At 47.8% G+C, this 26,715-nt stretch overlaps 1 protein-coding gene across 1 annotated transcript in view; it reads left to right on the plus strand.

Moving 5' to 3' along the window:
* Positions 1-11,019: 11,019 nt before the first annotated feature.
* The window catches only part of WSCD2 (WSC domain containing 2), a 78,071-nt gene continuing 62,375 nt past the window's right edge, over positions 11,020-26,715 (plus strand). The window contains exon 1 of the mRNA XM_065417895.1: positions 11,020-11,401. Coding sequence (XP_065273967.1) covers positions 11,020-11,401 — 382 coding nt within the window. The remainder of the gene's footprint in view (positions 11,402-26,715) is intronic.

The following is a 26,715-nucleotide window of genomic DNA, read 5'->3' on the forward strand; positions in this document are numbered from 1 at the left end:
CCCATAAACCAGTTCAACATAACTCCAACAGCCACCATGGCACAGACCTCCCTGCTCCTGGCATCTCTTCCCCACCCCTCCTATAGACCATCTACCTCGGCCTTTCCCATGCCAGAGAAACCCACCTACCCCCTCAAGCTCTCCTCCTTAACTGAACTCTATCAGCCTTTATAAGATCCAGGTGCTCATCAGGCAGTCACCTGATTCCTGCCCAGCTGGGACTTATCATCCCCTCTACCTGGCCCAAACCCTGGTTCTTACAGGGGCTCTGCCTGGCCCTGCCACAGGCCCCGCGTTATTTCTTTCTTTCCCACAGTGTGTTCACTCCAAGTAAGGAACCGTGAGGTTCATCTGCAATAGAGATGGGGAACCAGTTTGGAGAAAATAAGAACTGTACTGATGCAGAAGTAAAACCCAGGTGGGAACTCGCTCTGATGCCTGCTGAAACTCAGAGGCGGGTTCTGTTGAATATATAAACACCTTCTACAAGCGCAGTAGTGTCCGCGTGCATGTATACTAGGAATGGGCAAACCGATTTGAACCTCCGTCCAGCACTTGCACCAGCTCCAAGTCATTTGGGGAGCGCTGATTTCAAGTGTGAAACGTCCTTACGTGCATGCTTCCGAGCTGGTGATATCAGGCGAGCATCCCCGTACGATCGTGGTTTATAGTCACTGTAATTCTCCTTCCCTCTGTTGAGCCCTCGAAGAAGAGTTGCTAGGGATGCCTGGGAAACTGAGGCTAGCACAGTGCTATCGTCCATGCCTGATCAGGGGTTGAATTTCATCCCATCCCAAGCGGCCGCCCCAAGGGAATGTGGCGATGGCAATCTGAAATAGCCGAGCGTTTTCAATGGGCTCTGTGTCTATCCAGGAGCCTGATCTCCCCATTCCCAGCACTGCACAGGGCTCTCCAATATGCTGAAAATGGTATTAAAGAAAGAGTTAATGGCCACAGGTACTGCTATGCCTCTTGCTCCAACAGGCTCGGCATAGTATTGTACCGTCAGCCAGAGCTGAGTCAAGAGGACTGTGTTCTTGCCTTGCTGTTGCATTGGATGCAATGCCACAAAGATATTGTCCTGCAAGATCTAAGGTTTGCGCTGTCTGCAAACTTGGGGAAATAAGGGAGACTCATGCACAGTCTCCCTAAAATCCCCCAAACCCTCCACTTTCCCCTCCTCCTCTAGTCAGCAGAATGCTAAAAAGCTGTGGTATGTAGCCAAGAACATAAGCAGTGTGGAATTTGCAGCTGATCTGAAACACAGGTGGGAGGGAGGGAGGGGGCATTACACGATCTGATCCCATTTATTGACGAGCAAAGCCATTTTCCACATCACATAAAGAGGAGGCTGGAAAATCTGCTAGTGAGTCAGACTGAGAAGCAATTCTCGTGCCCTCCTCCAGAACTGCTCGTGCAACGCTGTAACATGGGTGATGGGGAGAATTCCCTCCTGACCCCGAGCTGGAAATGAACTTCTGCCCTGAGGTATGAGGATTGATTGTATCCGAGCTAGCGTAACTGCCCTGCCTGTTCATGGGAATGCCTGATAGACAGTATCAGCATACAATCTGCTCATGCCAAGAGCTTGGTCCAGGCCTATGAAGGTGTATGCTTGTGTATTTGTGTGTATGTCCGTGCTGACCCGTCTGCATTGCACACTACATGGCATTCTCTTTGGGCGAGAGGGGCGACACGGGCGCCATTAGAAACTGAGCATCCTTGGATCATTGAAGGGCAAAGGCCTGTCTTATTTGTGACCCTTTTCAACACCTCCGTCTCCTGTTTATTCTTCCCACCGACCCAGAGCAGGGCAAAGGGGAGAACAGAAGCTCATGCACCAGCCAATCATTTTCAGGTCAGCAAGCTGGGCACCAGCAGAATGGGCAGCGTGTTCGGGCCATGTCCTAATGGCATGTGGGGCAGATTTTCATATGTGGGCACAATGGGTGCATCCCTGAGGATGCATAGGAAGGTTGGATGCCTGCAAGCCACTGCATGGCTGTGCACAGACGAGCCATTACCTGCTTTGTATGCGCAGTTTTGGACCCTTTCAGTGGCTCTTTGACTTGGGTAGGCAACGGGGCAGGCGGATTCTGCCACCGCCATTATCCAGGCTGAGTGCTTGTGATTATGTAGCGCTCGCCTGACTGGTGAAATAACAGGGGAAATGTCGTATAAGGTGGTTCTGGTTCTTGTGACAGTCAGAAAAGAGACTCCTGCTTTAGACTTGCTTGGTGCTCTCCCTTAGGCCACCTTAAATATTTGGGGGAGGGGGGCTGAATTCTCCTTCACAATGCATTGCCGCAGATGTCAGGACCAGGTGAATTCATTCATATTCACCACCCTAGTGGCATGCAGCCATTCTCCTCTAAGGGAAATCCTTGGAAATTGGCCTTTGGAAGGCTGGGAATCGAATATTTAGAACTCAGCCACTTCCCAGCAGCAAAGATGCAATTTACAAAAAGTTAAAGTGAAACCAAAGTACCCCCTGAATTCGAGGGTTTTCATCGATTTCTCCCATTCGTTCCGACAAGGCCATGATTAACGGTGACCTTTTCCCTTCAGCACCTTTGTGACCGAATAGCTGCCGGCTCATTAAATATGAATCTGAATTAACAGCCAATCAGAAGAGGGGTTGCTGCTGGGGAATGACTGAAGCCCCTTTGACGACTTGGCTGTAAATTTGCTTTTCATTCATTTGTGGGAGCCTGGCCTGAAGCATGACAGTCTCGAAGGGCTGTGATTAACGGGATGGTGCAAACGGCTACCCTGGGGATCAGTCTGCAGAGGCCTCGTTGCATACCAGGGACGGGAAACTCTTTGCCTCATTTCAAACCCAGCCGAATGTCCAGGCCATTATCGCATTTGTGTCCGGCTTTGGAAAGACAGGGAGGGGACGGGGGAGAACAGGAGAGGAGAAGGGAAAACGGTTGAAAGACAGACCCTACTGCAGCAGAGTGAATAGCAAATGTGCACGGAGTGTGGCACAACGGAGTGGAGGGGAAAAGAGTGAAAATGGATGCTGTATGTACATATATGTTGTACACCGGGCAGCTACTGATGTGTGTCTGTGTGCGTATGGCTGTGTGTATATCAGTGTGTGTGTGTGTGACTGTGTATATTGCTGCATGAGAGGGTTATTCTATTCTTGCTAGAAAAATTCAGTGGAACTTCCCTAGCAATCGAATGGCATTAAAAAACAAATGTCGTCACTCTAACTTGTCACCCTTATTACCAGGCATAAAGCCCTTCTAGTCCCGTAACACACCCTGGGGCTGTCAAGGCAGTCAGTAGCACGGCACATGTCTCAGCCCTCACCTGGCTGGCCCATGTCCCCAGAGGCCACGTTGGCCTTGGAAACTTTTATGTTGCAGATACACGGATACAAGTCTCCCTTCCCACCTGCTAATCAGCTCATTCATGAAACTGGCAACCTGCAGATAACATTCCATTGCCCTTGTAATTCAGATGGTTAATTGCTTTTGGCTACTTACCTGGTCACTTTTTAAAAAGTGGTGTCAATTCCTTCCTGACCCGAAGCTGGAAATCGCTTCTGGCCTGAAGCATGTGGATGGATCACACTTGTGGTTTGTATCCTAGCTAGCATAACTGCAGCGTTTAGTGCTCATACCTGATACACAGTATGGCCTTTTTATAAAGGCCTCTAATTTTGCTTCCTCAATGAACCATAGCCACAAGCAACAGAATATGGATGCCTGAGTGCTTGGTTACCCCTTGAACAGAGACACAGGCAGTCAAGCATGCTTAGTTAGATGGAATATCCTGCGGTACCCCTGACCTGATGCCACCCATCACTAGTATCTACTGCAGAACACAGGGAAATAAGAATCTTGTGAGAGACGCTCTGGGGTGGGGCTGGGGATGAAGATTTTGGGTGCAGGAGGGGGCTCAGGGCTGGGGCAGGGGCTTGGAGTGAAGGGGGGTGAGGGCTCCGGCTGGGGGTGTGGGGCTGGGGATGAGGGATTTGGGGTGCAGGAAGGTGCTCCGGGCTGGGACCAATGGGGTCCGGAGGGTGGGAGGTGGATCAGGGCTGGGGCAGGGGGTTGGGGCATGGTTGGTGGCGCTTACCTCAAGCAGCTCCCGGAAGCAGGGGCATGTCCTGCCTCTGGCTTCTGTGCGGAGGCGCAGCCAGCAGCTCTCGGCGCTGCCCCATCCGCAGGTGCCGCTTCTGGCCAATGGGAGCTGTGGGGGCAGCGTGCGGAGCCCCCTGGCTGCCCCTACGCGTAGGAGCCAGAGGGGGGACATGCCGCTGCTTCCGGGAGCCGTAGTGAGCCTGCTTTAGCCCCTCTATGCTGCTGACCAGACTTTTAACGGCCCGGTCAGCGGTGCTGATCGGAGCCGCCAGGGTTCCTTTTCAACCAGGCGTTCCGGTTGAAAACCAGACACCTGGCAAACCTAACATCCACATTTACATTGTGGGACAAGGGACTTAGCAAGTCTGCCTTGTAGCAAAGCAGAAAGAGACAAAACCTTCACTCCAGCAGACAGAGTCAGCCATCAGAGGGCCCAGCACAAGGCCAGTGATAAAGCTCCATTTAAATCCATGGCCTGAAGTAGGATGCAAGTGATGCATAGACCTTGTGCTGGTTTCTCTGCACGGGGTGAATACCTCTCCATGAGAGCCAGGGAAGCGCTGCAAACAATGGGCCTTGGAGAGTTGCTCCCAGGTGAAATAAATTGGTTTCAGCCGTGCCTGTGCCCCCTTTGTGTCCATCCTGCAGGTGGGTTTCACTAGCACGAAGGCTCCCGTAAAGTAAATTTCAATGCCACCTGGAGGAGCTGAATTTTAAATCCACACAAGGAAGTGGTCACACTTGCTCAATCATCCAATCAGGGAACAGGAACAATGCCATGTGACTGATCTGACCACTCTTAGCTACTTGGGATTGGCTACGCTCAGATAATTGTTTGTGAGCAACCTGGGCAGTTTAAAATAAAATGCAAAAAGGACATGTTCAATAACAAACACGCAAGAGGAAACTGTGATTTGCTTGGGGACACTCAGCAGAAAAAGTGATCAGTTATCTGTTGTGAGTTATTGGCCCATCCCTAAGTCATTAGTAATAAGAGCTCATTCAGATCTGGGGTGAATAGGCTGAGAGCAGCGGATAGAAATTGATTAGAGCATTAGAGTACACTAAATGCAATGATAATTAGCATAAATCCATGCGCCCGTGCCTGCTGCCTGGCCCTCGGTGTGATGAAGAGGGAATGTGAAGAGGGAAAGACCTGAATGAACAGAAAGAAAGCCTGGAAAAGGAAAGAGATCACAGTGGCCTGCCGCCCTGACTCTAGGGGGAGCTCCCGAGACACTCCCGGGAGGCTAGCAGTCAGTTTTGCACTGTTGTCCTTCGCGGGACCAGTTCAGGGTTAATGAGTCTTCTCGCCACGTTTTCTGTCTGCTACTAATTGTCTCATTTGCATCTTAAAAATCTTTCTCACCCCGTTGTAAAGGCTGCTAACTAGTAGTGCAAACCCCAGCGAGGAACCCAGAGCTGCAGAGGGATCTGGAAGGCCTAGCTAGAGACACGCAGTAGCATCTGCATACAGATAGTCTCTCTCTCTCACCCCCAGCAAGGCAAAGGGCTGCAATGTAATTAGACCTTTCCAAATCACACCCACTCCTTGGGGTTCTGTGGCTTGATGACGCCATTTCCAGGGGTAATTTTCCTGGCACGAGCTGCTTTTGGGTACATTCCTCTTGCCCACAATAAGAACTTGTGCCTTTTGGGACGTGGGGCCCAAGAAAGTTGAGACGGTGCCAGACGTGTCTGGGGTCCAGACGGCTCTTGTGTGGCCGGAGAGGAGCCAGGACAGGGGCTGGAGAAGGCTACTTTCTCGTCAGCGTAGAGGTGGTAGCTGAGGCAGCAGAGATACCAAGGCTAAGAGCCAGGCTTTTAGCAAAGCCTACGTAGCCCCCATGTGCTGAGCAGCTCGTCTGAAAATCGAGCTGTAAGTGTCACTGTGGGAGCTGCTGGGAGCGGAGCCAGTTTGTGGGGGCTGAGCTCGTTTGAAAACCTGACCTCCCGTGGGAGCAAGTCGCTAGGAAAGGGGCCCGGGCATTGAAGGAATTCACACAGGTATCTTTGCACAACAGAGCAATAGACACACAGCTAGGGCAGTTTGACAGGCAGGAGCGGAACAATGGCTGGGTTGGCTAATCCTGAGAGAAAGGCCAGTTTTGTGGAGCAGCAAACAGGAGAGCCGAGTCCTATCACTTACTCTCACTGTGCCTCAGTTTCTCCATCTAATAACACCAACCTATCAGGCCGGGGTTTATGAGGCTTATACTGGTGAAGTCTGTTGAGATTTTCAGATAGCAGGAACCCTGGAAGCGCAAATTGTCTATGGCATGTTACTTTGATTAGGGAGGGAAATATGAATGTAAAATCCATTCTTTTTCTAAGTGCACATAACCAAGGAACATCTGTTTGTTGGAGAGCATTAATTGGAAACAATGACCGTGACCGAACCTCCCTCTGCACTCAGATGTGTGCTCTATTAGGCAGGCTGCAATGAGGAGTTTGTTGCCGATGCTGGATGGCTTTGCGGTGGAGGGGTTTCTGATGGCTGCTTCTCATCTGTCATGCAGAACGGCCTGGAAAATGCAAGAGAACGACCACATTTAAAGAGCGCTTCATGGGGCTGTCCAGGTCCGGGTGTTTTTTGGTCTGGAAATAACCTATTTCTGGGTTGCATTGGATTAGAAACACCAGGAGAACAGCTGAGCCAGCTACATGTTGGTCCTTAATATTTCTAGTCTTCAATGAAGCTAGGGGCAGAGAGACACATTCAGTAAAGAAATAATGGCTGGAAAGTTATTGGAACTGTAATACCCCCCGGTTTGGGTTCAAGGAAAGCTTTAGGCAGAGGTTTGGGTCACTTCTGCTTTTCAGTGAACTAGCCAGTGCATCCCTACATAGGGCCAGATCTCCAGCTGGTATAAAGTGATGTTGCTCCATTGAAGACAAGGCTCCTCGGTGTCATGCAGGAGCAGCAGCTCCGTGCTTTCCCAGAGGCACAAGGGAAGACCCATGAAGCACAGACAGCTGTGCAGATTTAGCCCAGCTGAGGATCTGGCCCATTTTGTCAGAACCTCCTGTCTGGAGCCCAGGAGCGAGTATGGCATTTGCACAAGGAGAAGAAGCCGGGTTGAGCTGTTCAGGTTACACTCTTCGCTTGTGGTCCTACTCTCCTTTTTCTGTGCTTACGCAGGCTGTGTGCATGACCTGCATGCCCCCTATGCAGCACTTCAACCCTGTGTGTGCAAAGAGCCTAGTGCTGGTGCTCTGCTCTGCCCGGAATTTCACCTCTCGTTTTCCCCTCTCAGCGCATCTTGGGGCTTGTCTTCACGTACAGCGCTACAGTGCAGAGTTCTCAGCTGTGCCACTGTAGTGCTTTAGTGAAGACACTACTACGCCGTTGGTAGAGCATCTCCCGTCAGTGTAGTTCATCGACCTCCCCGAGAGGCGGTAGCTGTGTCAACAGGAGAAGCTCTCCCGCCAACATAGCACTGTCTACACCAGGGCTTAGGTCGGTATAACTCTGTCGCTCGGGGTGTGGATTTTTCATGCCCATGAGTGACGTAATTCTACTGTTACAGGTCTGGAGCGTAGACCTGACGTTAGTCACAAAAGAACCGGTACATTCTCTGGGGGATGGTTTTGTCACCACCTCCTCAACTCTGGAATGGGAAACAGGGAGTCTCTTTTGTCATTATGAGGGAGCTGAACAGGTACCTGTAGCACGGCCACCGTGGCTTATGATTGTGTCTGATTTAGCAAGCGAAGGCGAATCCAGGCTGAGCAATGCTTAGATGGGAGACTTCCAATGAAATCTCAGGTTGGGGTTCAGTGGGTGGTAGTCTGGGACCAATTGAACTGAGCCACTATGAACCAATGGGGGGAGGGAGAGCTCAGTGGTTTGAGCATTGGCCTGCTAAACCCAGGGTTGTGAGTTCAATCCTTGAGGGGGCCATTTAGGGATCTGGGGCAAAAATCTGTCTGGGGATTGGTCCTGCTCTGAGCAGGGGATTGGACTAGATGACCTCCTGAGGTCCCTTCCAACCCTGATATTCTATGATTCTATAATGCCACCACATGATCCTGGGGAGAGCAGGAGGGCCTGTGCTGATGGGAGTTGTGGCAGAGGTAGGGTGACCAGACAGCAAATGTAAAAAATCGGGATGGGGGTGGGGGGTAATAGGAGCCTATATAAGAAAAAGACCCCAAAATCGGGACTGTCCCTATAAAATTGGGACATCTGGTCACCCTAGGCAGAGGTATAATCCTGAGGTTCTCTGACCGCTGCGGGGGGCATTCAAGATCCAGAGCCCGTTAATGAAGCAGGGTGTTAATATGAAGAGAGCGATTTTCAAAAGTGCCTTGGGAGCCTGCAGCATAAAACGTCATTTGCATTATGGTCACCTGACCATGGACCGGCCCCTTTGGACAGAATCAGAGCCAGGTCACTGCTATTGGTTACTAAATTACTCCCCCGGCTCTAGGCTCTTTCTCAGCAAAGAGGCGTCCTGCCATCAGTGGGGGTTTTATCATCAAGTGCATGAGAATTTCATCAGAAGAGTCAGCCCTGGTTGCTTCCAGCTGTTGTGCTCTAAGAACTGGGAAATTCCAATGTTGCTCTGCCCTTGAGGCCTCTCGCCTCGGGTGAGGGAGGCAGTCGGGGGCTGAGATACAAGACAATCCCTCTGAGTCAGCAGGGACTTCTCAAAGCAGCGCATGGTTTCGATGAGGGGATCGGGGGCTTTGCGGTGACACATTTTTGAGGGAAGTTGATCCTCAAGAACTGAATGGCCTGATAGCAAAGGTTGGATCCAGACAAGGTGCAGGCAGGTGCTGTGCAAGCTTCTCATTTTAGTTCCGCCAGTACATTTGCAGCCTCCCCCGCCATTGTAGCCCTGGGATGTTCCCTGCACCGGCTCTGCTGCTGATGCCCTTCCCCCTGCTATGCCAGCCAGGAGCACCTTCCTCCTGGCTCTGCCAACAACCCTCAGTTTTGACTGGGCTCTAGGACACTGGTCTCTGCCATTCTCCTTTGACTCTCTTGTGCAGGAATTCCCCGCTGTGCATGGAGATTCGCTATGATATGCCTAGGACTAGCAGCCTACCAGCTTCATAATGACCTGACCAGGCTTGAAGTCCAGTCTTCAGCCCCAAAAGGCTCACACATGCTCTCCAGAGACTGAAAATCAGAGCTGGTTTAAAAGATCTTGCCTGTTTCACAGCAACCCCTCACGCTGCACCTCAGGCTCAGCTGGAGAGCCCTTACCATCCCTTTTGCTCATAATGAGCACAGTTTAAGGAGGTTTAGCTGTCCCTTTAACAAGGCAATGTTGGTGAAAATGTAGACAGCTAATCATTCCTCCATGTGGAACCATATGCCAGGCCAACAGGGAGTTTGTAGGAACAATAAGACACATGTGCTTTGAACCCAGTCTCATCGACCGGTTGGCTGGGTGTTCTCCGAGAAGTCTGCCTTTGCTCAAACTGTGACGGGAACAGATGCAGGCAGTTGTGTGGGGATGTGGCTTTCCACACACCATGGCAGGAAGGCGATGCACAAAGATGCGCTTTGTATGAAATGCTGCAATCCTCTGCCAGCTGATTGAAAGATTTAGCATCTGTAGAGGCTTTGGAGTGGAGGGAAAGGTAATTAAAATATAACGCAATGCGAAAAAGGCTGGTCAACAGGCTGGAAACATCAGAAATCCTGCTCCAAATACTTATATAGAAAAGTGTCAAACATTCTGATCCAATTCTAAGGATTCAAATTATTTGGAGAATCTGCAGACAACTTAGTGTCACAGTGGTATTCATATTATATTGTGATGAAGTAGGTAAGTAGGTAGGTAGAGAGAGAGAGAGAGTCTCACTATTCTCCACTTGATGGCATCATAACTCATCTGTATGACATAGGCCCTATACTGCTGATAGCTAATAGGGATTCTCCCTTAGCTAGCAGGGACCTGTGCTTTCATAGCAAGAGAATCTGAGTTCTATCCTGTCTGAATCCAGGAAATTCCAAGTGGTCGCAGTGTACGACACAGTGACAACTGTGACATGCCTGGACAGTCCTGGATTTCTTATAATACTAGGTTAATTTGCAAATATCCCAGACTGCTAAGCTTCAAAAGGAAAGAAGAGGATTTGTGTTTTATCTTGACTGGGATCTGTCTCGGGGAGGGTATGCAGCTTCAAATGCTATAAATCTGTCCCTGCTAAAGCCTTCCGAACACTTTTCTAATGATTGTCTTTCCTTTTGACTTGCAGGTGGAGATTTCTTGTCCTGAGACCAAAATGAATGGAGATTCATTAAACAAAGGGCTCCAGTCAGTATTCCGTACCTGGAGACGCATCCAGGGACCTTTCATTCTTTCGCTGAAAGGGAGACCGTGCCATTTCCATTACAGAAATGCCTGCAAGAACCAGCGCTGAGGAGCTGAAAGCGGAGAAAGTCAGTGAAGGGAGCCGTGTCAGCTGATCAGCTTTCAAATCGCCTTCAAAGACTCATTTTTCTTAACATGATCCCGCCATCAATGGAGTCTCCAGAGCACCCCTTAGGAACGTTAACAGGAGAAGAATAAAATGGAGCCAAATGGTACTGTGATTTGCTTTGAGAAATACCTTGTTTTCTTAGCACAAAACGGGAACTGAAAAATAGACTTTCCATCCCCTACCCCAGCCCCTTTGGACTTTATAGAATTCTCAAATATTTTTGTATGAGTTCAGTATGCAGTCCCGTTCTGCTTTAGTGGCTACTTATTGATCCCAAAATAATACCAGGGGAGAATACTTCAGCAGCTGAACCAGTGCAGCGGGACGGCTGACAAAAGGCCATTGTCCTCCCTTTCCCACTTATCTTATATCAGCTGGTTTTGACCCAATCTTGTGCACTTGAAGAGAGAGTGGCGAGACTAGAGTTGCTGTCTTTGCTCTGCGACTTCCCACCCAACACAAGGCGAGTAATGAAGGCGCTATGGCCAAATTACTGGTAAAGTTCCAGCGTTATTTTAGGCGGAAACCCGTGCGCTTCTTCACTCTGATCGCGCTGTACCTGACGGCCGGGAGCCTGGTGTTTCTGCACTCTGGGTTTGCAGGGGAGCCCACCATCTCAGAGAATGAACCCAACCCCCTGGATGGCACCAGCGAAGGGGCAGCGTTTCAGTACCTGGGGGTGGTTCAGCTCGGGAGGGGGTTCAAGGAGACCCCGGAGGCTCGGAATTCTGTCCGGAGGTATGGGCCGTGGTTCAAGAGCGTTTCCAAGGATACGCCAGAGAGGAACAAAATGGGGGACTATGGCGGGGCCTGGAGCAGAGCTCTCAAAGGGAGGAAGGTCCGTGAGAAAGAGGAGGACAGAGGTAAGATTCTGATGGGGCTGTGGGAAGAGAGGCTGAATAGCAGCGTATATTCACAGCAGGGAAGAGGCACAGACTCATAGCAAACCTTCCGGGCAAAATCCTGGCCCCGCAGGAGTCAAGGGGAGTTTTGTCCCTGATATTTGCTCCTCCATCCCCTTGTAAGGCATTTTCTAGGGCTTTAGCGATTCTGGTTTTTGATAATTCACCCAACCCAGCTTCCCCCACTTCTTTTGGGAAATGATGCCTCCAGCCAGGAGAATTTCCTCCCCAGATATTCAGCCTGAGGTTTCCTTTGCTCATTTTCATCTCGTAATAAGTCCTAGTCCAAGGGCCTCAGACCCAAACAATCCGCCTCCCCTAGGGTGTTTATAAGTGGTGCTTGCAAACATCCAACGGACCCTCAGGGAACTTTCAAGAGGATAACTGCTAAGAGAAGAGAAACACAAGTTGAATCTTAGGTCCAATTTATGTCCCATTGGCCCCATGGATTTGAATATGCTCTTGTGTCTCCTGCATTGAGCGAGTCTCATTTGCTAGGCACACCTGGAGCCAGATTCTGATCTCAATTACACTATCTTATGTCTCCATTGGCTTTGGTGGGGTTACTCTCAATGTACGTTGGTGTAACTGAGATTAGCAAGGGTCTTCATCTTGCCCTGTATTTTTACTGGCGCCAGCCTGCAGGAACACTAATCTGAAAACAACCTGAGCTTCTCCCCTGGGGGTGCGTTGAAATCCACTCATTTTTAATGGTCCCGCTGGATGCCTAATTGAAAGGCTGAGGAAGACCGAAACCCACACATTCAAGTGAGTTTCTGTTTCCCAAACATTCTGTGCATTGGAGCTGATAAGGCAGCACTGCAGTGGATCAGTGATGTTTCTAAGCAAGCCAAAGAGCTTGCACCAAAATCAGCATCCTCAATCTCTTTGTGTCTATATGAACTATACATCCCTGAGCTGTTCAGCTTTGGCACCATGACGGGGGACCGAGAGGGCACTGGGGACAGACCAACACCCGTCAGTCCCTCCTAATCCCCTTTTAAACATATATTATCTCAGTTTTAAATGAAACCTGCTACTGATTTTACCCTCAGCTGACAGCGTCTTTTGCGTGGTGACTTATTGCGCGGCTTCTGATGTGCTTATCGTCTCTGAGAACCTAATTTACAGGACTTGACAGGACAGTTATTTTATGAGGGATGCAGAGCAATCATAGGTTCTGTTTCTTTACCGAGCAGGGTGGCTTAGCCGGCTTTGTCTATTCCCAGTCATTATTTCCATTCGTGCCAGAGGGTGTCACAGAGAGGCAGCACGTCATCCATTTCTTTAGCAAGAAAAGGCATCCTGCATCTTTTTGCTTAACGCTGCCCTGCATGGGTGTTTGCTGCGCGGAGCAGACGGCAAGAGCCAAATAAACTCAAAACCTACTTCAGAAGCTACCTGATTTCCTCCGCCTGTTCTGAACATTCCCGCTGCTCCACAAGGAGTTTCTAAAAGCATCCGTGCCATCGGTACGAACTGTGAGACGAATGGATCACCTCGCTCCGGTGCTGTAGTTATAGTGGTCTTGTTGCTTACCCTGAAACATTTGCCAGACTGCCAGCCCAGAAAGACACTGACATGCCTTTGATCATGAAGACACCTTACCAATATTTATTGTTATTAATACTTCTGGTATGCCTCACGTGCTTAACGTGGGCATTCTGGGTGAATGGGTGGATGCAAATTCCTTCTAAAGTAATGGGAAATTAAAGTACAGCCAATGACATTTGCAGTAGGCTCTCAGATTTGATGTCTAGATGTCCTGATATACCAACTGTCCTTCTCTCTGTAGGTAAATAACGTACAATTTATTGTGGATCGGCTAAAATGTTGTTAATTACCCAGGATACGCTCATTTAGTCGTTCTCGTTGGTTTTTAAAAGCTCACGTATTTACCCGTCGGATGAGTAAACGCAGACAAACACGCACTCACTGAGGTGCTCTAAGGTTGCATTTTCAGAAGCGCTCACTGCATCTGGCTCGCTCCGTTTTGGGGCCTACGCCAGGAGAGCGGGGGCTGTTTGGTACCTTGGGAAATCAGGCCCCAAATGGCTCAAGTTGAGCACCCAAAACTAGTGGCCACTTTTGAAAATCCCGTCTCGTATGCCAGAGTTAATGCTTCATACCCGGGATAAGCCTCCCTTTAGAAAATTGTCCTACATATGCTGATGGCATTAAATATCAGACGACAGCAACAGGATGAGGTGTCAGGAGAGTACCCAATGATGACACAAAATTACCTGCAATCAGTGTTCCCAGATCTGAAGATGAACGGGAACGGTACATTTACAAGGCAGTTAGACTCTGCAAATACACTTTGCCTTGAGTTCTCAATCTACTGTTTTTTCCCCCATGAAGCACTAACTTGCATCTTTGGTTGAGTGTGAATGCTGTTACAATTTGTTGTCATTAATAAAGTGGGCTGGTGAGAAGAAGCAATATAGCATATTGCTACAGTACAGTGCACCTGTGACAGCAGCATAATAGATTGCCTTGGTATTTAGGGAAATAGCTGCAGTATTATCCATTATGAGAACCCAAAATGAAATACGAAATAGCAGCAGTAACTACTGATGATGGCTCCAGCAGCAGATTATATTTTTGAAGATGATTTTTTCCATAGCTTTTCCCAGGGAAGGCTTATGTGGACCAGTAGTTATTGCAAAAACACATAGTTCTGTTCTGTTGCAAAAACACAGAGTTAAAAATGTGCTGTGTCCACAGGAACGACGAGACCGCCTGCAAAACCAGACAAACCCATAGTGAGGCATTAGGAAGCAGAGCATGTGAAGGAACGTTGGTAGCATTCACATGTCCCCCTGTTGTGAACTAATTCAGTGTCTCTCTATCTGTTCCCTGAGATAGTTCTGTGAGTGTCCTGCTTGATTTAGCATTAATGGGTGAGTGTCCTGCAGTTAGCAACGCTTTTCTCGTCATTTGGAAAACGAGCTCAACTAGTTGAGTCAGTTGGTTACAAGCCGGTAATCTATTCCCAGGCGTTTCCCCTCTAGGTCATAGGCTGGCATCTGGCCCATACAAGCTGCGAAAAAGGCTCAGCAACAATTGCCAAACAGATAAAAGGTTTTAATTCATTCACAGCGAATGTTTCGACCAGCTCTGGCTGTAGGGATCGATGTTGGTGGTTCTGGGCTGTGGAGGTGCAAAGGAGGACTGGAAAAGACATAAAGGAGGTGGGATGTACAAGATACCCAAGAGGTGATGGCTTCTCTTAATCTGTTCACAGAATATGATCCCTGTGTATTTGCTTTACCTCTGAGTCCCTGGACATTTTGCAGCATCAGCCCCTTTGTACAGAATCTGAGCATCAAGGGACAATAAATGTTACAGGCCAATTCCGATTAACTTCCACCCTCAGCTCCCAGTGGTGTGGGTGGGAATTGTGGTGCACAGCAGCCCCTCAGCAAATGCTCTGCACCAAACAGGATTAGGCCCGAAACAATACTCCTAGGTGCTGCATGCTGTGTGTTCGAATGGCTGCAGCAGTGAACCAGCCAGGAACTCACCTCTGCACCGTGGGTGCAGCAATGATTGTTAATTGGCTGATATTTTGTGTTTCGTTTGGAATTCCCCTGCATTTGGTGTTTGCTCTAGAATAGCAACTGTCACTCACGCGACAAGGAGCTTGTGTAAAACGTCCACACACAAAGCCACGGCAAAGAGATGATGGACGTGCACAGCTCCCCTCGCAAGCTGGTGCCATTCGCTGAGCATGCCGCCCCCGCTACCTTTCATCTTGCCAGATGTGCAGACAGGAATATGATCTCACCAGTGTGCATGGGAATCTGTATGTATAACTCCCAGGGACAGTGAGTATGGAGATGACAACATACCCCCAGTTAGTCGGGATTTCACATTAATATGCCAGATGAGTAACCAGTGAAACATTTAATTTTCCACAGAAGTAACCTTCCGTGGAAATGTTCCACTGAGAGGCTGAGTATGTATTTCTCGGGGGGGGGGGGGGAAATGCTGTCATAAATCTGTGGCAAGCTAGGAATTTCACAGCTCTCACTATGCTGTGCACCACGGATCTGCCTCTCAGGTCCTCGGTTTCCAAAATCACATCCACCAGCCGCTTTAGCTCAAGTTGGATCATCGTTGGCAATTAGCAGTATAGGGCCTATGAATCACAGTTGAATGGTTCTTATTTAATCTAGTAGAGGATAATGATGCAAATACTCTCTAGACAGTTCATTGCAATGCTCTGTAGTGGCAGCTAAGTCATTTCAGGTCGCTCCAATCCCCTACTAAAGAAGCTTTTCCAAAGCTGGAAAAAAGTAAATTCCCTCCAGCCAAGTGACTTTCATGTCACATAACAGGAGACAGGAAATATAATGCCCAAATCAATAATCTGCCCTTTCCCCTCCAGCCTTGTGGTGTTCTTACACTTACAACCGAGGAATCTGTGGAAACCCTCTTCTGAAACGCATTTGGTCGTGTTCATTAGATTAATTTGGATTGACACGCAGAGAATCTCTACCAGATGGTTAGCGAGAATCAGCTGTCTGTCACCATAAAAAACCATGCAGCATTCCTGTTCCTGGCCATATGTAATGTGTCCACTGCAATTAACTGCTGATAAAATGGCTTCTAATTCCTAACGATGGAGGTGGGGATTGACGCAGGGAGATGCTATTGTTATCAGTGCACAGTGATGCTGGCCATGAGCGACAAGAGTTGGACTCCACACTTGCGTCAGCAACTCCTAGAAAAGGGGCTACTTTGTGTGCAGTGGGAAAGCAGATGCTGCTACCACTCAGTTTATATCTTAGTTCCCAGCAAGTGACCGGCCCAAATAGTATTCAGAAGAATCTTTGAGTTCAGTAAAGCCAGTTCATCCGTAAGAAACCTCTGCCGGCTTTCTGCTAAATCACCAGTAGAGAAACAGCCCAATCCGAGACGGGGCTGCATGTGAGACAGAGGGAGACTTTGGGGCTGTATTCAGTACATTCTGGCAAAGCCCCATCTGCATCATAAGTTTCCCTGCATTTTGAAGCGCAGATATTGTACATGCTGCTGTATTTATTAGCACTTTCCTTGTTTGTTTTATAGTGGAACTAGAATATTTGGTTACTCAGGACAAAAAATCAAACTGCTCAGTGCTCGGACTGGGTATAAGCAGCTATGGCCATAATTAACAAGAGTAAGCGAGAGCCAGCGAGGCCCGAGTGAGATGCTTGTGAGCAAATGGAGCCTGAACGAGATCTGAGTAGACCAAATAGAGACAATCGGGTGGATTCACCAGTATGGACTGGCAGTAACCACACCCTACTCAAGGGCCTTCCATAGGGTGAAACCGGTGTAAGGGAGGACAGAATTGGGCCCAGTGTGTGTGCCCATGCTCCCTTCTTAATCAAGGCTCTACTGCCTAACCTGCGAGCGCTCCTTCTTCCAGCTTGGGTTGACATACCTGTGCTAGCTTTGATCACAGGTATGCGTCGCAATGTGCAGCGGCATGGACTAGCTGCCCAAGTATGCACCTCAGGTCTTGGATGGGATTATACTCGAGCTGTTAGCCCATGCTGCTGTTTTTAGTGTGCGAGCTTGGTCAAAGTTAGTGTGTGTATGTCTATCCGAGCTGGAAAGGACACCTCCAGTGGCACTGTGGACATCCCCCTAGAGTCTCCAAGTACATAAAAGGTTGTTACAAAGAGGAGGGAGAAAAATTGTTCTTCTTAACTTCTGAGGACAGGACAAGAAGCAATGGGCTTAAATTGCAGCAAGGGAGGTTTAGATTGGACATTAGGAAAAAGTTCCTAACTCTCAGGGTGGTTAAGCACCGGAATAAATTGCCTAGGGAGGTTGTGGAGTCTCCATCATTGGAGAATTTTAAGAGCAGGTGAGACAAATACCTGTAAGGGCTGGTCTAGATAATACTCAATCATGCTGTGAGTGCAGGGGACTGGACTAGATGACCTCTTGATAGGGTGACCAGATGTCCCGATTTTATAGGGACAGTCCCGATTTTTGGGTCTTTTTCTTATATAGGCTCCCACTCCTTGTCCCGATTTTTCACACTTGCTGTCTGATCACCCTACCTCTCAAGTGCTCCCTTCCAGTGCTACGATTCTATGCTTCCTTTGTGCCCTCCATTGGAAATGTGTCCCTCTGTTCTTCAGCCATTCACTGCCCAGATGTGCGGCTTTTCAGAGAAGCGAGCTGTGTTCCTGTAACGTATGTCGCAGTCTGAGGGTCCGAGCACGTGCTCTCCTGCAAGCACCTCATTCAGGGGTTGTCTCTTTGCTGTGTCTGTTTGGCATTTGGGGGGTGGTTGGGTGGGGGTCAGTTGCTTGTGATGTTTGGGAGCTTGGACTCGGTGATCTGGTGACCCCTTCTGGCCTTAAACCCTATGCCTTTATAACACACTCTTGGCAAAATTCTCTGCTGGGCAGAGGTGACAGCACAAGGCCCAGGCCTCACCTCAGACCAATTTTGTAGGGTTATGCGGTGCCTAGTCCTTGTGTGAACCTCCCCACAGAGGTGAATTTCTCCAGCTGTGAATTGCTGATGACACTAACCATGACCTTAGGAAAGGAGAAACACCCTTAACAAGCTGGCTAAACGCACCCCTGGCGGTACGTCCCCAGGCTGTAACTTGGTGACACTCCTGCTAAAATCACAAATACCAGTCCAGTCCGTCCTCCTGCCCCATTGCTGGAGGCTTTCTGCTACCCCAGAGCCATCGGGCGCAAACCTAATAGCATTGCATACAGCAATTAGTGTGTAAACCCTTTAGAACAGAACTGTATTTAGGCTGGAGAAACTGTGCGTACCAAACACGCAAGGCCTTTGATCTGCAGCCTTCAGGATAAGGGTAGATATTTATTTTAACGCCACCCTAAAGCTAAGCCCTGAGAAATTCTTTCATCCTGCTTTTAACTAACAGTTAATGCCCCGTGAGCCAGCAGAGAACGTGGAGGAGCAGACGCAGAAGCCAGCGCAGCCGAGTGACTTCTGCCAGCTCCGAAAGGCAGACCTCGGCAGCATCCACGCCTTGCACTTCCTTAGCGTCAGCTGTCTGGGGATCTCAAAGTACTTTGTAAACATTAGTGAACTGGCCCCATGATCCTTCCCGGAGGTAGTGGAATATCATCAACCCCATTATACAGGTGAGGAAAGTGAGGCATCGAGAGGTTAAGTGACCAATCCAGGGTCATGCTGAAAGTCAGTAGCAGAGCTGAGATTGGAACAAATGAATCTTGCTGCCCAGCCCCTCCCCCCCATCCCCCAGCGCTCTAACCACTAAACTGCACACCCCACCCAGAGCAGGGTATGCAAGTCAGCAACCTTGACTCATACAGTTTCGCTTCTTCTTTCAGTCACTACATTACTCTACTTCCTGGGTGTGGTTATAGAACCCAGGAGTCCTGACTGCAGGTCCCCTGCTCTAACCACGAGGAACCCGTTCCCAGTGCCAGGATCCCTAGGCCAAGAGAACTGTCTGACTCAGCTGTAGTCAATCCCACTGAACGCATTCCTGGACATCGCGAGTTTGTTTTAGCGGAGATGGTGTCACATGTCGTTATGTCCAGATGCCAAGTAGCTAGGCCCAGAGGCTCAAAGCTATTTAGGTGCCTCCTTTCCCATGGGAGTTAGGCACCTAAATACCTTTGAAAATCTGGGCCGAAAAGCCTTGCCTGCTGCAAGCCCTTCCTTGGCGCAGCAGAAAAGCCTCTAGGGGCAGCAGCCAGATAGGAAGAGCCTGGGGGGTTGAGACTCCACTTTGCAACCGAGTGACAGCAGGCGGTCAGGTTCACCTTCGGTCCTGAGGAGAGCACGGGAGTGTATCAAAGTCCGAGTGAGATCATGTGCTGCTTGAGCTGTGCCGCAAAAATTACCAGACTGGCTATTGGTGTGAGGGGAGGGTTTTACTCCGGGCTTGGTATCGTAAATCAAAGGCCCCTCTAAGTCACCGTCCCCATGCAGAGAGGCTCTCAATATCCATCACTAGCCGCCGACACAGCTGTCCCCTCCAGGTGATCAATGGCTCTCTGGGGCAGGGAGAGGAGCGGCTTGTGGAGAGCAGGCTCTCTCCACATCAGCCTCTCAGATCCCTGTATTACGGGATGTAACCCAGGTGGCGGCACCAGGGAGAGTTATTCCAGGCGGATGAAAATCACCGTATAGGTCTCGTTATTTGTATTACAGTCACATTCTCAAAGGGACTGGAAGTGAACGAGAGCTGGATGCTACCTTTGCTTTTTAATCCCTTTTCCCCCAAATCCATAGTGAGGCTCCTAAATAAGTGACCAGGTTCCCATATGTGCTGAGCCCCCACAGCTCCCACTGAAGACAAAGGGGCCCCGATATGAGGCTCCCCGGTCCCAATTCTCCGTTGGCCTAATTCAGTTGATTTCAAGGGAATTGCACCAGCAGGGAATTTGATCCTCAAGTTTGAAGTGCTTGGTCAATGAACACACCCACGGAAGTCCGGATCGGTCTATGGACCATCCGAACAGGCTAAAAAGGGCGACGTTCACAACGGTGTAATAATGATTCTGTGCTTGTAAAGCACAAGTGCACCCTTTGGGTCACTTTTTATTTATTTATTTAAGACAATCGTGCTTGTTCTTGTGATCGCCTCTTCTTCAACCTTCCTACCACGGAATGTACCCATGGAGATCTCTCTGGTCCTTTGACAAACTCGCTGCAGCGCATCCACTCTTCGCTGAAGAACGAACATCCCTACATCTGCTGCTTTCAGTGCAAAGCAAAATGCCATTTTCCGTGGGTGCTGGAGATGGATGGAAGCAGCAGCAAGATTTTGTGCAAGTGATAAGATATGCAAAGACTGTGGTTCCAGCTAAGGACAACTCAGTAAAGTTCCGACCAACTAGATGAGTCTCTTTTTTGGCTTCCTTGACTGAACAGATGTCTACGCACAGCCAATCGTGGCCATTGGAGGTGGGACTCCAAGCGTTGGCAAAGCCAGTTCTCGTGTCTGGCCACATGCAAAAAAGACATTGGCCCTGATTCTACACTACATGATCAGCTGCTATATTTCACTGGAGAGGTGGCTGCATTTCAGTGGGGGACAAAGTGTATTTACTGCATGGCCTGTAAAGTGCTTTGGGATTCTTTGGGATGAAAGGCACAATCTAGACAAAACGACATTTACTATGAATATGGCCATTGTATTTACAACGCTAATGCCACTTAACTACCAACGAAGCCATCAGATGAGAAAGAAGTAGGAGGAACGTGATTTAATACATATTTGCTGGATGGCTGTTTTCCAGCAAGTCAACATGGTCCAAATTCACTTCTGTTCCATTGACATCGGTAGAGTTACACCAGGTCTGAATTTGTCCAAATGCATTATTTATCAGGATTATATCATAGTAGCTGTGTTATTAACTCTTAGCTTCTGCTATTCCAACTGGGCTGTACTATGCTCATCATGCCCCTCTTAGCCCCTTGTTAACTCATTATCCTTGCATTTCCCTAATTATTCAGTAGCCTTCCTAATAAGTTGCAGTTCATCTATGTCAAGAGCAGTGTACTAAACATAACGCACATCAGTCACTGGCCCGTTAAAAATTACTGGAGTAATCCAATATCAGTTGGATTTATCATGAACAAAATTAGTTGACCTTCTGAAACCTGTTCAGCATTGTGGAAATGCCAAGTTATGCTGAAAATAATTGGAAGCAATGAGCTATTACTATTCCGTGGTTAACGTTATCAGGGCACATTTCCATCAATCTTCCTCCCGTCTTCTCCTCATCCTCCAAAAGTCTTTTAAGAGTTTCTAAGAGGATCTTTTAAGAGGTCTAAGAGGATCCGACAACCTTTAACTGTTCAAGTTGAACCCAAAAAACCAAACACAGTCGGTATTGTCCCTGGGATGCACTGTGGTTTGGATGGCACCCATGCAGTGGGGTGTGGAGAGTATGGATTTTGGCTTAGGTAGCTGTGATGGTTGCAGACTCCAAGCAGGAGCTGAAGAATGTTATCCGTCAGGAGCACGGGATGGCTTGGTATTAGCAAGTTCCATTGCTGCTGCATCTGATACCAAGGTGATGGATTTGGCGTATGAATTTAGACAGATGAAGAAAGAGAGAATGAAAGGCCCAAATAGTTATAATTGTGCATTGCAACGTGCAGAATTCTTTCCAAGCCAGAGTGAGCCCATAATGAAGCTGTTCTATAGGTCTGATCCAATGCCTACTGCAGTCAATAAAAATATGTGCTTGGCGCATGGGAATGATGGGGTCAAATCACTATGGAAGTATACAGGAACACAGGCAAAGAGGTCAGATTATTCTGTTCATAAATGTATCAGGCTCCATCTTCAGACTACTTAGGGTGTGTGTCTCCACTGCTCCCATTGGGGAAAAATGTATAGAAAGAACCAAGTCCCCCTTCTGTGATTTGCCCCCAGTTGGCTCCACATTCTATGGGCCAGATCCAGGCCATTAACTTCAGCTGAGTTACACTAATTTGCACCCTCTGAGGCTCTAGTCCGATGGGTCTGTGGTCTGTGACACTATGCTTCAAGCGCCTCAGGACTGGGTCTAGATTTGGATCAGTTAATTCAGAGTAAATCAGAGTAACTCCAGTGAAGACAGCACTGGTTTAAAACCAGTCCGAGATCAGATATAGGCTTCTTGACTTGTAATTTGCCCTGTAAATCATCCCGATTACCCCGGCAGCCAATAAATACATGAATACTATCATTAATTGGCCAGATTCTCATCTCAGTGTCACAGGAACAAATCCAGAGTAATTCCACTGCTGTCAAATAGGTTCTACCGACCGGCCTGGACATGGGATGATCTCACCACAGCAGGATTCCCACGTCAAAGCTACAGCTGGGAATCCATAGTTAGGAGGAGGTTGAGTCTAGGCTATAAGCAAGGTCAAAGGCTCCACTTGAAAGGAGACACTGAACGTAAACGGTATTTGTCTGTGTGTCTTTGAATCCCAGTACTTGTGGCCACATCCCTGCTGATGGACAACTAGGGTCCCTGCTCACCTGAGGCTAACAGGTTTGCTCTAGGTCTAGGCCCAAGACAGGGCTCTGACGCCGTCGCCGTGAAGTAAGGGGTAACTAAACAAACCCAGAGATAAAAGGGACTTGACCCCTGTAGGATTCAGGAAAGTGTTTTAAAGAAACCATTTGACTTCTGCACATTCAAGAGCAAATCGGAGATATGTTCAGAGTTGCGTGCCTCGGGCGACTCCTGTCCTAATCAGTAAACTGCACATCGCCCGTCAAAACAGATTAATAAACGTTACATTAACAGATTACCAAATAGCTGACTACCCACCCAGCACTTGGGAAATTGCTTTTTTTCTTCCTTTAAAAAAAAAAAATCGTCCCAAGAAATGGCTGTAGGCTCAGTTCGCTGAACAAACATGTCACGTGACTCTCATCTGCAATGTAGCTTTTCAGCAGAGCATGTATTTTGTCTCTGATTAGAAAAGAAAAGGCGAAGGCAATGAGAATTATGCCGGCCACACTTATTAGTGGTGATACAATACCCCAGACAAAGCATCTAGCGTGGGTGCCTGCCTGCTTTAATTTTGACTGGCTCGGGTAACTGGTGCACAATGTATTACCTGAGTACCAGAGCTTCCCTAGTCTTCAACAATATTCTCATTCATAATTAGAGCTGGCTGAATAGTGCAATATATTTTCCCTGACTATTCCTCTGAATGTTTAAATGAATCCACCCCAGCCCCGTTCGCCCCGTTCTGCGTACTCTTTCCCAGTCCCACTAACAATGGAGAGACCGAGTTTTGCTGGCATGAATGTGTGCGGGAAACAGGTGTGAAGTTTCGATGCGTGGCTGTTCCTGGAAACCTAATTTCTCAGGTGTGCATGTTAGCACACAGCTCATCCAATCGGGGAACAGAAAAAATACACCTGTCACAACCAAAAAGCATCCAATCAGGGACCATAAGCAATATATGTGACTTGACATATCTGACCAATCGTGACTAGCCAACATGACTAGCTTATAGGGTGTATACTGAATACCATCAGAAGCCTGTTAATAATCAATCCACAGAGTTTTCAAAATGTTAGATCACTTCCAATAATGAATATGTTTAAGGCGATTCTTATTTGCTTGCAGATCACTTTGAAAAAGGCTAAATTTGTCCAATAAACCATTTCTTATGAATTATGTATTCAACTCTATCCCCATCCACTGACACGTTCCACAAGTACTATTCTTTGTCCTAGAACAATCTTAACTCTGCCCTGTACTGACCCAATGCAGTAACCATACAATGATGATAAAGGCATTTTAGTATATGTGGTTCCAGATTTTTAAAGGCGCACTAGATTTTTTTTCATGCTGTTTCTCCCCACATGGCCTCATTATGGGGCAGAGTTAAGGTTGTTTGGGTGCTTTAACTGGGTTTTCCTTACATGCTTGGATTTCTTGCACTCTAAATATCCTGAGTTTGTAATACTTAGTTTTGAGACTATTTCAACATCCTTGGCACATGTTCACGCTGACTTTACGGATACATACTTTTAACCTTTTCACACTATCTTAATCTCATCTTTGTCTGGGGATAGAAAAAAATATTTTAGTGCGGTACGGTCATGACTCAGACCGCTATGGTAACAACATCACAAGCTGTAGGGTCCATTCTTGTAGGATACTGTGTCTTTTAAATATAAAAAATGTTGGGGGTGAGAACCCTTCTTTGAAAAGCTTTCTAAGGGGTGTTTGAATTGCAACCTGCGGTGTAACGCACCTTAGAGACACACAGGACCAGATACTGACCTGCGGTCAAGGAGAAATAGCTGCATCTCAGGAACAGAGCAGAAAGGTTACTTTAAGGCACCTTCACGGTCCCCTGATACTGGGGCCTTCCTGGCATCGCCATAGCAGTTCTGATGCAAGTGCGATTTTGCAGATATCACTCCATCACCTAGGCTGGCCTGATTCTGATCCTACTGGCAATTTACATGATTGAGTGCAAGATTTGTAGATTCCAAGGCCAGAAGGGACCATTGTGATCATCCCATCTGATCTCCTGTGTAACACAGACCAGAGAACTGCCCAAAATAATTCCCAGAGTAGATCTTTTAGAAGAACATCCAGTCTTGATTTAAAAATGGCCAGTGATGGAGAATCCACCACGACCCTTGGTAAATTGTTCCAATGGTTCATTACTCTCACCGTTAAAAATATCTGCCGTATTGCAGCCTATTTTCTCCCCTATATCATGCTTTGGACATGAAATGTGGTTGTCTATCTACACCATCTCAGGACCTCCACCTCCATTAAAGTGACAGACAAATTTACATTTCGGCCATTAAAACTTTTTCTTCCTTTCAAATAAAGGTTTCTCTTTCAACTTAATTTAAGATATGTGAATCCATCCATTATTATTAGACAAAGATCTGGGACAATTGGTACATTTCCATAAAATATATTGATTCGCCAGCCTTGGGAAAGTAAAGGTTTTGTGAAATACATCAATAAAATAAAAAGAGAGACCAAAAAGAGCATTTCTTTGAAGTAAGTGTTTGCAGGTGCCAGGTCTCTTACAAACTTCCCCACAGCCAGTTCAGGCCTAATAGAAGATCGACTCTATCACTTTTACAGCGACTCAAAGCAATGCTTTCCCCAAGCAGTTTTCAACAGTTCCAACGATACCGGAAGCAGGAGATGCTACCTGAATGCAGTCTGTATCCAGACGGAATTGAGTGTTCATTACACCCAGGGCCCTGTCTATGTGTGTGGGAGCACTGCTGTTCATCTCAGAAGGCAGAGGTCATGCTGTGATAGTGCCGGCCTATTTCACTCTGCCTTTCGACAGGAGAGATGGCGTAGTGACAGAAAATACACTTCTGGCAGATCTGAGAAATCCCTCATTGAGGATACACCAATCTATGACCCAGCTCTAGCAACTCTATGTGAGCTCCCCGAGGCTGCAATGACTGTGTTAGGGAACTGTGTATTGTCCCATCAGCCATTTCGAGCAGCTTTCCCCATGACACCCTGCCGTGAACAAGCGGCTCACATTGAGATGCTCGGAGTTGGCAGAATGCAGCATTGTGTCTGCAATGAAACTGTATCGTGACGGGTTCAGCATGCAGCACTCATGGATGCCAGACAGACGAGGCGAAGGCACCAAGGTCTCTGCTGAGCTTCAAACCAAATGGTAATTGTCCCAGTGCTGCAGCCTCATTTTCTGCCTGTTAAAATTAGCTCAGTGTCGTTTTTGTCCCTGCTTTGCAGACTTTTCCCCCAACTTACTGGTATTGTAACTATAATTTCCTATGGACGGAACCGAAATTAACTCCCGCTCAGTTCTTCAGCTGCATAAAAATGCATGACAGAAAGAAAGACACATGGCTAGAGATATAGAGGTGACCATACCTCGTCCATGCTAGCTGCCTTATTGTTTTTTAAAAGATAGCACGTTCTGGGTGACTTCCTGGCTCAGCGGATCTGTATTGGCATAAGAAGTCTAACTTCCACATTGCAGGTTTGAATGTGGCCATGGTCTGTAATGATCAGAAGCTATTATCCAGTCTGTTTTCTGACCCAGGGGAAAGGAGTTGTATTATGTCCATTAAGTTCCTTATAGGCAGATGACCATAAAAATTACCCCCTCATTTGGTACAAAATAGGCCCGGTCTCATCAGAGAAGTCAAGGACTTGAATGGGCCATTCAGACTGAAATCCACCCCTTTCCCCATGGTCAGGAATCAGTATATTAGGAGGACAGCATGGGGGGAAGCTTGCTTTGTTGATGTACCTTTTTGGTGAATAAACAGAGGACTTCAGTCTGACAACCCGGTCCCTTTCTCCAGACCAACATGAACCAGACAAAGGAGAAAGCTATCCCTTGTGCACTTTTATAGTGGGATGAGGTTTGTGTTGCCCTCACTGCCAAATAAAATACATCTCTAGGCCCATCTTTCTATTTTTGCTAATAGCAGCTGCTTGCACTGTTATTTGATTCATGAACAGGTTTCAAATGCAAATCAACAACTCTCTAGAGGAAAGAAAAGGGAAACACAAAAAGCGTGGGTAACTGTGAGAGGTGCTGGCCTCTCCCATTGAAAGGTAGCACGGAGAGATTTCATGGACTCAGACAAAGTACATCTGCTGAGAACCGGAAAGCTCCTTCTAGCCTGGCTTGACGTTAAAGAGCAGTACAGTCAGAACAAGCAGAAACAGGTTTCAGTAGACAGCAGGTAGTCAGTGTGTGGACTTCCCGGTGAAGGAGTTCATCAAAGCTGGTCTGGTTAATTTCAAGACCACCCTTAACAT

Source organism: Emys orbicularis, chromosome 16, assembly GCF_028017835.1.
Source record: "Emys orbicularis isolate rEmyOrb1 chromosome 16, rEmyOrb1.hap1, whole genome shotgun sequence".
NCBI classification, from domain to species: domain Eukaryota; kingdom Metazoa; phylum Chordata; order Testudines; family Emydidae; genus Emys; species Emys orbicularis.